Source organism: Arachis hypogaea, chromosome 14 (assembly GCF_003086295.3).
Source record: "Arachis hypogaea cultivar Tifrunner chromosome 14, arahy.Tifrunner.gnm2.J5K5, whole genome shotgun sequence".
Lineage (NCBI taxonomy): Eukaryota > Viridiplantae > Streptophyta > Magnoliopsida > Fabales > Fabaceae > Arachis > Arachis hypogaea.
The window spans coordinates 104,089,389-104,097,759 of record NC_092049.1 but is presented as its reverse complement, the minus strand read 5'-3'; the positions used below and the strand labels follow the sequence as shown (position 1 = coordinate 104,097,759).

The window sequence follows — 8,371 nt, the reverse complement described above, 5'->3', positions numbered from 1 at the left end:
AATATAAATTAAAATATATATTAAAAATAAATTAAATAACATATGTATTTTAATATGTTTGCCTATAACACAAAAAATACCAATATATGTTTAACGTATTTTTTTTGTTTAAAATGTGTATTGTATAAAAATAAGAGTAATTCACATTAATAAAATAAATAAAATTAAAAATTACACATATTTTAAACACAAAAAAATAGATTGTACATCTATCTCATTTATATCTCTATATAAAGTAAATTAGCCTAATTCGATTTACAACTTGTATTGGCTGATTCGTTTTACTCCTTACACAAATTATTGACATTTAAATTCAAATAAAATTTCAAAAAATCAAAAGAAATAAAAATAGAAATTTGGCTAAAATTTTAATATGAAAAAAGAGGTGAGTTTTTGCTAGAAATAGAGCTTTTTGGTGTATATACAGGTGGGTGGATGTTGCAGATATAGCAAGTGCAACATGTAGGTCACGTGCTAACTCAGCACCCATGCAGCATGATGGACACGTAGTCCAATCAGCTGCAACACACACCCTACGTGCTGTCCACGCGGCGGACATCAAGCCAACACGCACCCTGCATGTTTAACACGTGTCAAGCATGCAAGCAACACGCATCCTATGTGTTGGACACGTGGCAAACATTGGTTGAATAGCTTTGCAACACAAAACCTGCAAGGAGAGTCCTCTGCCTATAAAAACTGAATCTCGTTACTATTTTACTGCATTGCGAGAGAGGTATTTTCCTGCACTATTATTGGTGTGATTGAGTGCACTACAAATATAGTGGTTTACCACAATGGTGAAGTTATACGAAATACATATGAGGGCGTGAGCTTTGCTTATGAGAGTACATTTTCGTTGTGGTTCCGTGTACTATAATGTTCGCGGAACTATAGTACAGGCTCTGTCAGAGCATAGAGAGTGATATTTTAAAGAGGGTGAACAACAATCTCTACTAGAGTCCGATTGTCGTATTTGGTAGCTTGATATAGTTTGAGGTTATGCCGATCATTGACGAAACAAGTATTCAGCGGATGTTTCATATTCACCAGCAAACTCAGGTGCAAAATCCAAGGATTGAGTTGTATGTTGAGTTTGAACATATAACTACGGATGAGGTTCAACATCACCTAGATGTGCAAGATAACAGAACTAAAGCATACGAAGAAATGAACAATGATAGTGACGAGGAGTTCGAAACTACGTATAAGCCTATGACGAGGACGAGGACGGCGATGGGGAGGTGACACAGTCGCGAAAACTTTAGTGGTTCCACCCGCAGTTAGTCAATCAATGGACGTTCCACTCTTTATGCGTAGCTTGGATCTTGACGCCATGCATGCTCCGAAATTTTCTGAATATGTGAATATAGGTATGTGAGCAGTGGGTAGTATGTTTTCTTAATTTTGTTTTGACGGATCGATGAGCGACAATTTATTCTTTTGATAGGTGTTGCTGATCTTGAGGACGGGGAGTTCAAGATCGGAATGAAAGAGGTTCCAAAAAATCAGTCATTGCGATAATTCGGAGTTATACTAACTTCAGAGAAGTCGATTACGTTGTTTATGAATCTGAGCCACAGACGTTCTATGCAAAATGCAAGACTTATAGACGTGGGTGCGATTGGTTTATTCGAGCCAGCTTGATACAGAAAAAAGCTTGCTGAGAGATTCGGAGATACAACGGGAGGCACACGTGTTCCATGGAAACGATCTCAAAGGATCACTCCAAGTTGGACTTAAACATGATTGCTGATATTAAGCCATTGGTTGAATCTGACTCATCCATAAAGTGAAATCTATAATTGCGAAAGTCCAAGCAAAATTCAACTACACTATTAGTTGTCGAAAGGCTTGGTTGGCAAAGTAGAAGTCGATAGCTGAAAATCGCCATGCTCTGGTTGACCAAGAAGTCCTGACTGCTATTGGTCTAACCAGTCACAACTTCTCCATCAAACAGTAGGCCAAATATCTGTAACACGTCCTCCAGTATTACTGTAACCTCACCGGTTGGCAATATGAAAGAATGAATCTCCAGCCTCCACCTTTCTACAAGAGTAGTTAACAACGCGAAATGTCCTCTTATCTCTCTAACTCTCGAGAGATGGTAGAATCCTATTGTTCGTAAAGTCTGGTCAACTACTGGATACCACATCTCTGGTGGATCAAGTTTATGGGGCAAAATATTCCTATTAGTCTGGTATAGGACAACCGAAAATAAAAAATAAAAAATTATTATATAATATTCAAAAAAATAAAATAAAAATTAACTCTACAAAATGAAATAAAACTAAGTAATATAAAATTCAAAAGAATAGTACAAAAATAATTACAGAAAATAAAATAAAAATAATTATTAATAATTTGCATTAGTATTTATATTATTCATTCAAAATAAAAAAATACACATTACAATAAAATAAAAATAACATTAAAACAGAAATTAAAAATAATTATATAAAATTCAAAAAATTACATGTTTTATATTTATATTATTTAATAATATTAATAACTACCATTTATATTATATTATATTATTATTTATGAATAACTATCATTATTATTTATTAATATTAATAACTATCATTTATATTATTTATTAAATCTATTAATCCTAGATTAAAAAATAATAATATCATAACAAAAAAGAAAATAAATAATTAATAACAAAAATTCTAAAAATAATATTTTTTCAATATTTTTATTACTTATTAGTTTCAAAAATTACATATTAACAGATTAAGTTACAATAATATTAACACAAAAAAATAACAAATATCAAAAAATAAATAAAATTATTAATATTATCGAAAAAAATAAAAAATAAGTATTTAAATTATTTAATTCACTACAATTGCTAATAATAATATTAATCCAAATAATTATACTAATAATAATATATTTTAAATACTAAATTCTAAATTAAAAAATATTAAACTTATATAATTAGATTGTCCCAAATAATTAACAACGTGATTTTCTGCAGATGTATAATCACCTACCATTTTTTAAAATAACACACTACTCACTCACCTCGCCAAAAATCACCTTCCTCCCTCTCTAACTCTCTTAAAAAAACTCTCATGCAATGAACAGTGCACAATGAAAAATGAACAAGGAAGCATGCAAGCTCCCTCCAACCTTTTAAAGGAACAAAAACATTAATACATTGGTATTTTCAAAGCATAGATGTTGGATGCATGGAGACAACTGGCCAAGTGGTCAACATGCAGGATGTTGACATGTGATAGGGGGATGCTGATAAAGGTACATTGGAACCACGCGAGGAATTTCTGTTCCTACAATACGGATCATGTGTGTTGCCTGCATGCTCGACACGTAGTTTGGAATCTCTGCTGCTTCAACACGTAGGGTGTGTGATGACTAGAGCTTGACACATGGTGGATTTCTGCTGAAATTTCTGTAAAAATTGTCTTGAAATTCGATATAAAATCTCTACAAACTCAACACGCAGGGTACGTGGTGTATAAGAGTTTCTACAACTCCACACTTCTGCGAAACACTTCAGTTAACAATATTCAATAAATACACCACTTCTTTATCCATATTAAAATAATTTCTGTACAAATTTAAATTTTGTGTTTTAGTTCAAATTTCAAAATATCTACATCTTTACAAACTTATGAATTTAAAACGGAATAATAAACGATTTCTAAAAATTTATTAAAAATCATCCTTTGACTCATTAGCATTTTAAGAATTATTATCGTAACTTTTGATGTTGAAAAATTATTATAACTCTCCAAAGTGGCATAGGAGTTAAAATTTAATTTTTTTCATAGTTAGAAGTAACAGATTGTGATGTAATATAAAAAGACCAACTATATATATATATATATATATATAGAGAGAGAGAGAAAATTAAAATATTATATTAATTAAATTATTATTTAATAATTTTTAAAATTGAGTGTAGAACAAACGCTTTAATAACGTTATACCTTATTTCTAACTCTGAAAAATTTAAGTTTGAGTTCATATGCTACCTTAGAGGGCTATAGTTTATAATAATTATTTTAACATAAAAAAATTTCGGTAATAATTCTTTATAAATTAATGAGTCAAATGATATTTTTTAATGAATTTTTAAAAATCGTTTATTATTTCGTTTTAAATTTATAAATTTGTAAAAATATAAATTTTTTAAAATTTGAACTAAAACACAAAATTTAAATTTTTATTTTTGTTCATTTGATTTTTTTGATATTTTATTTAAATTTAAGTAAATTTTTTTATTGACACTTATGTTTTAAATGAACTTAAAAGTAAAAAATGTCAATAATTTATACAAGTAGTAAATCGAATCGGTCTGATTTAATTTATTATTATTATATATATATATATATATATATATATATTGTATTAGTAGTAAATTGAATTAAGCTGATTCGATTTATGTTTATTTAGTGTAATTCGAATTAAATTGATTCAATTTACATAATGATGTAGATCGAACAAGCATGTAATTTATTTGTGTTTAGAGTATCTGTGCAATTTTTTACTTCATTTATTTTATTTATGTGAATTACCTAAACAAAAATAAATTTATTTATAACATCTATGATGTTTGTTAGTCTCTTAGATACGAACGTAGCATTACTCATTTATTAATGACTATTAATAATAATAAAATACATTGTTGTAAATTGTAATACATGAAATCACGAGTAATTACTTATAAATAATACAATATTCGATTTTTTTTATGAGAAATACAATATTCTTTTATTGTCAGAAAAATAAATAATAATAATTAAATGCAGGTTTGAAGAGGATGAAAGGAAAGATGAATTAGCGTTTTTCACACACATGGAGATGGATGTGATCATGACAAAAACTTCAGTGCTCATATTATGAATCTGATGTGATATAGACCCATTATTTCTGTGTTGATCATATTAAACAGTACGTAATAATGCAAGGACTTTACAATAAGTGATAAATTGCCAACTTTTTTAAAAGTAAAACTCTAAACAGAATTTAACAAAAAGAATAAGTCAAGGTTTTGCCACACATCGTATGATCATTTCCTTATCATAATCGAATGTCCACCAAGCTAAGAAATGCCAATGTATAAATTTTTGTAGGTGATGCATGCCCTATAACTTATCATAACCTAATTTCAAATTTTTTGCCTAAGGTTTTTCACACAATTACCACACAAAAAGTAGGACCATAAGAGTATATCTCTCATCATGGCTATTGATGAGAAAATCTCTCATCAGAATATCTATGAAAACTCATTAAAAGGTGGCACAACTAAATCATCCATATTCATCTATGCCCTAATATTTGTTGCATTGTTCCTCTTCATTGTTCAAAACAACAAATCTAGTTCTTCAGCACTAATATCATTTGGTTCTTCAACCCTTCAAAATGCTGTTGAGCAAAATCAATCTCCGAAAGAATTAGGTGATGATGATATTTCTTACATGCAGGAAAATAATACTACTACTCAAGAAGGGATAAATAATAATAATATTGATGAAGAGAATGAAGATCCCTTAGTTCCACCACCGGATATGAAAAAGGCAGAAAGAATGGCATGGTTCAAGACACAGATACCAAAACTTGAGATACTTAAATCAACCAACTTATCAGAATCTTTCTTTCATTATAGGGTCCTCAGATTCCTTGATCAAGGATGCTCAACTTTCTTCTTTGCCATATGGCTGTCGCCGGCGAAGAACTTCGGCGAGAGGGAGTTCATGACAATGGACACACTTCTCAAGGTCCACCCTCAAGCATGCCTCATGATTTTATCAAGATCAATGGACTCCGAACTTGGAAGCCGGATTCTCAAACCACTTATTGATCATGGCCTCAAAGTTGAGGTACTGACCTAGATTTTACATTCTTGGCAAGTTTATTTATACTCCAAAAATATATTATTGTTTGACAAAATCTCGTACATCTTAATTTTACTTTGAGAAACTTTCCGGGGCTAATAATTTTTATTATTTTTAGTTATTATTTGACTAATAGCATAAATACTATATATTTTTTATATGTAAAATTTCTATAAATATGAATATAAATTATTGCTGATTAAATAATAATAAAAAATAATAATATGTATTAGCCATATAATTATACTCTTTTGCTTTCATGAGCTGCAACGCTTTGAAAAATTTTTTTAAATGAAGTACATGCATCTTTTTAACATTTTTATTGGCTACAATTTGAACATTTCAATATTTTTTTTTAAATTTAGTGTTTTTTGTTTGAAAAAAAGAATAATATCAGAGAATTAATTTTTTTTTAGCTAACATTAGTTAATTATTTTAAAATTATTTTATAATTTTAAAATATAAACCTTATATACTCTTAACTCTAAATTATAAATTATAAATTTAAATTTTAAAATTTGTTAATGTTAACTAATTAAAAATTAATTTTTTATACTTTAATTTTTGTTAATTTTTTTTAAAGTGAGACAAAATAAACAATAAAGTGATGTTTTTTGTTAACTTCTTGATTTTTTTCCATCATAACTTTAAAAAATAAAAATATTAAAAAGATAAAAAGCCAGTATGCTCCTTGTTCTATTTTTTAGGTAATATAATTTTAAATATTATAGTTAAAATTAAAGAAATATGTCTATTATATTTCTATATATATTTTTAATTGAAATATATTTATATATTAGCTTATTTAAAACATTATAGTTAAAATTAAATAACGGTTACTATTATATTTCTGTATGTATTTGTATGTTTATTTACTTATTTTTATGAAAATATATATATTAATAAAATAATAAAAAATCCAATTTTGTTACTAATAGTTATTTTTCAATTATATCAATTAATATATAGGATATTCAACTTAAAAATTTTGATATAATATTATTTTAATATAGTATTCATTTTTTAATATAATTTTCATTATATATATTTCTTCCAATTTTTTTCACTAAAATTATCAACATTTCAATATATTGGAGATTAAAATGAATGTTTACTACTTTACTCTACAGGCAATTACTCCCGATTTGCCATTCTTGGTAAAGAACACACCGGCCAAATCATGGCTAGAAGCGATCAAGAATGGTAACAAGGACCCCGGAAACATCCCACTGTCTCAGAACCTCTCCAATTTGATGAGGCTAGCAATGTTATATAAGTATGGTGGTGCTTATGTGGACACAGATTTGATCTTTGTGAAGGATATGTCCCTATTGAGGAATGCAATAGGAGCACAAGCTGTGGACCAAGAAACCAAGAAATGGTTAAGATTGAACAATGCTGTTTTGATATTTGACATGAACCACCCGATTGTGCTTGAATTCCTAAGGGAATTTGCAACAACTTTTGATGGTAATAAATGGGGGTATAATGGTCCTTACATGGTTTCAAGAGTTATTGAAAGAATTGAAGCGACACAGGGATACAACAATAGTAGTAGTAATTATTACAACCTTACAATTTTGCCACCTAAGGCATTCTACCCTGTGGATTGGAACAAGATTGTTGATTTTTACAAGAGGCCTGAGAATGGGAGTGAATTGGTTTGGGTTGAAAATAAGGTTGAAGAATTGCTCTATGGTGGGAGAACATATGCACTTCACTTGTGGAACAAGAGGACAAGAGAGCTTGACATTGAAGAGGGAAGTGTCATGGCAAGATTGTTCAGTCATCTTTGCCTTGTTTGCAACAACGTGATTAGGACTTGAAACAAATTACCTATAATAAGTTCGTTCTCATCACAGCAAAGAAAATTTAGGGATTCCTATACTTGTCTCTAATGTATGGCATTTCTTTTAGTTAAAATACAGCATGTTAGAGTATCGATCCTAGATATAATATACAAAAATTTAAGTTGTATTAATGTTGCTAGTCACTTTTAGTTTGACTTGTAATCAGAACAAGGATTCCCAACTCTTAGAATATATTATATATTAATTAGTATTTGGTATATTTTAAATTAATTTTATTATTATAATTAGATTGTGTCTTAGTCTATAAACAATAGGTACTCTATTGTATATTCTCACACATATATCACAGGAAGAATGACATTTCAAAACCACAAGTTTATTTTTGAGTTAATATCATGAATTTTAATTAATATAATATATTAAGATTTTTTATTTAAATTAAATAAATATAGAAATTATAGAAATGGATACAATATAAAGTAATTACCTAAATGCACAACGTATTATATCTCAGATACCGAAGGTGAAATTAAAAAATAATCATATATCGAGTCTTGAGACCTTGATTTGTGACACAACAATGGCATGACGTATTTTGAGTGCACCCAAGATATGTGTAAAGTGAGAAAATGGGTACTGAGCATTCGAGATATGCATAAATTAAGAACAAGATCTCAGTACCCGAGATAC

The 8,371-nt window shown here is 28.7% G+C and overlaps 1 protein-coding gene across 1 annotated transcript; it reads left to right on the top strand.

Annotated features, from left to right (window-relative positions):
• The first annotated feature begins 5,118 nt into the window (after positions 1-5,118).
• Positions 5,119-7,941, top strand: LOC112740483 (uncharacterized). The gene is made up of 2 exons (XM_025789168.2): positions 5,119-5,855; positions 7,001-7,941. The coding sequence occupies exons 1-2, from the start codon at positions 5,217-5,219 to the stop codon at positions 7,694-7,696; spliced, it is 1,335 nt and encodes a 444-aa protein (XP_025644953.1). The 5' UTR covers positions 5,119-5,216; the 3' UTR covers positions 7,697-7,941.
• Positions 7,942-8,371: the final 430 nt, after the last annotated feature.

What these genes read in the sequence shown, in the direction of transcription:
- LOC112740483 (XM_025789168.2), top strand. Translation starts at nt 5,217, where the DNA reads ATGGCTATTGATGAGAAAATCTCTCATCAGAATATCTATGAAAACTCA. An exon ending in ATCATGGCCTCAAAGTTGAG is followed by an intron (nt 5,856 to 7,000) that starts GTACTGACCTAG and finishes TTTACTCTACAG; the next exon opens with GCAATTACTCCCGATTTGCC.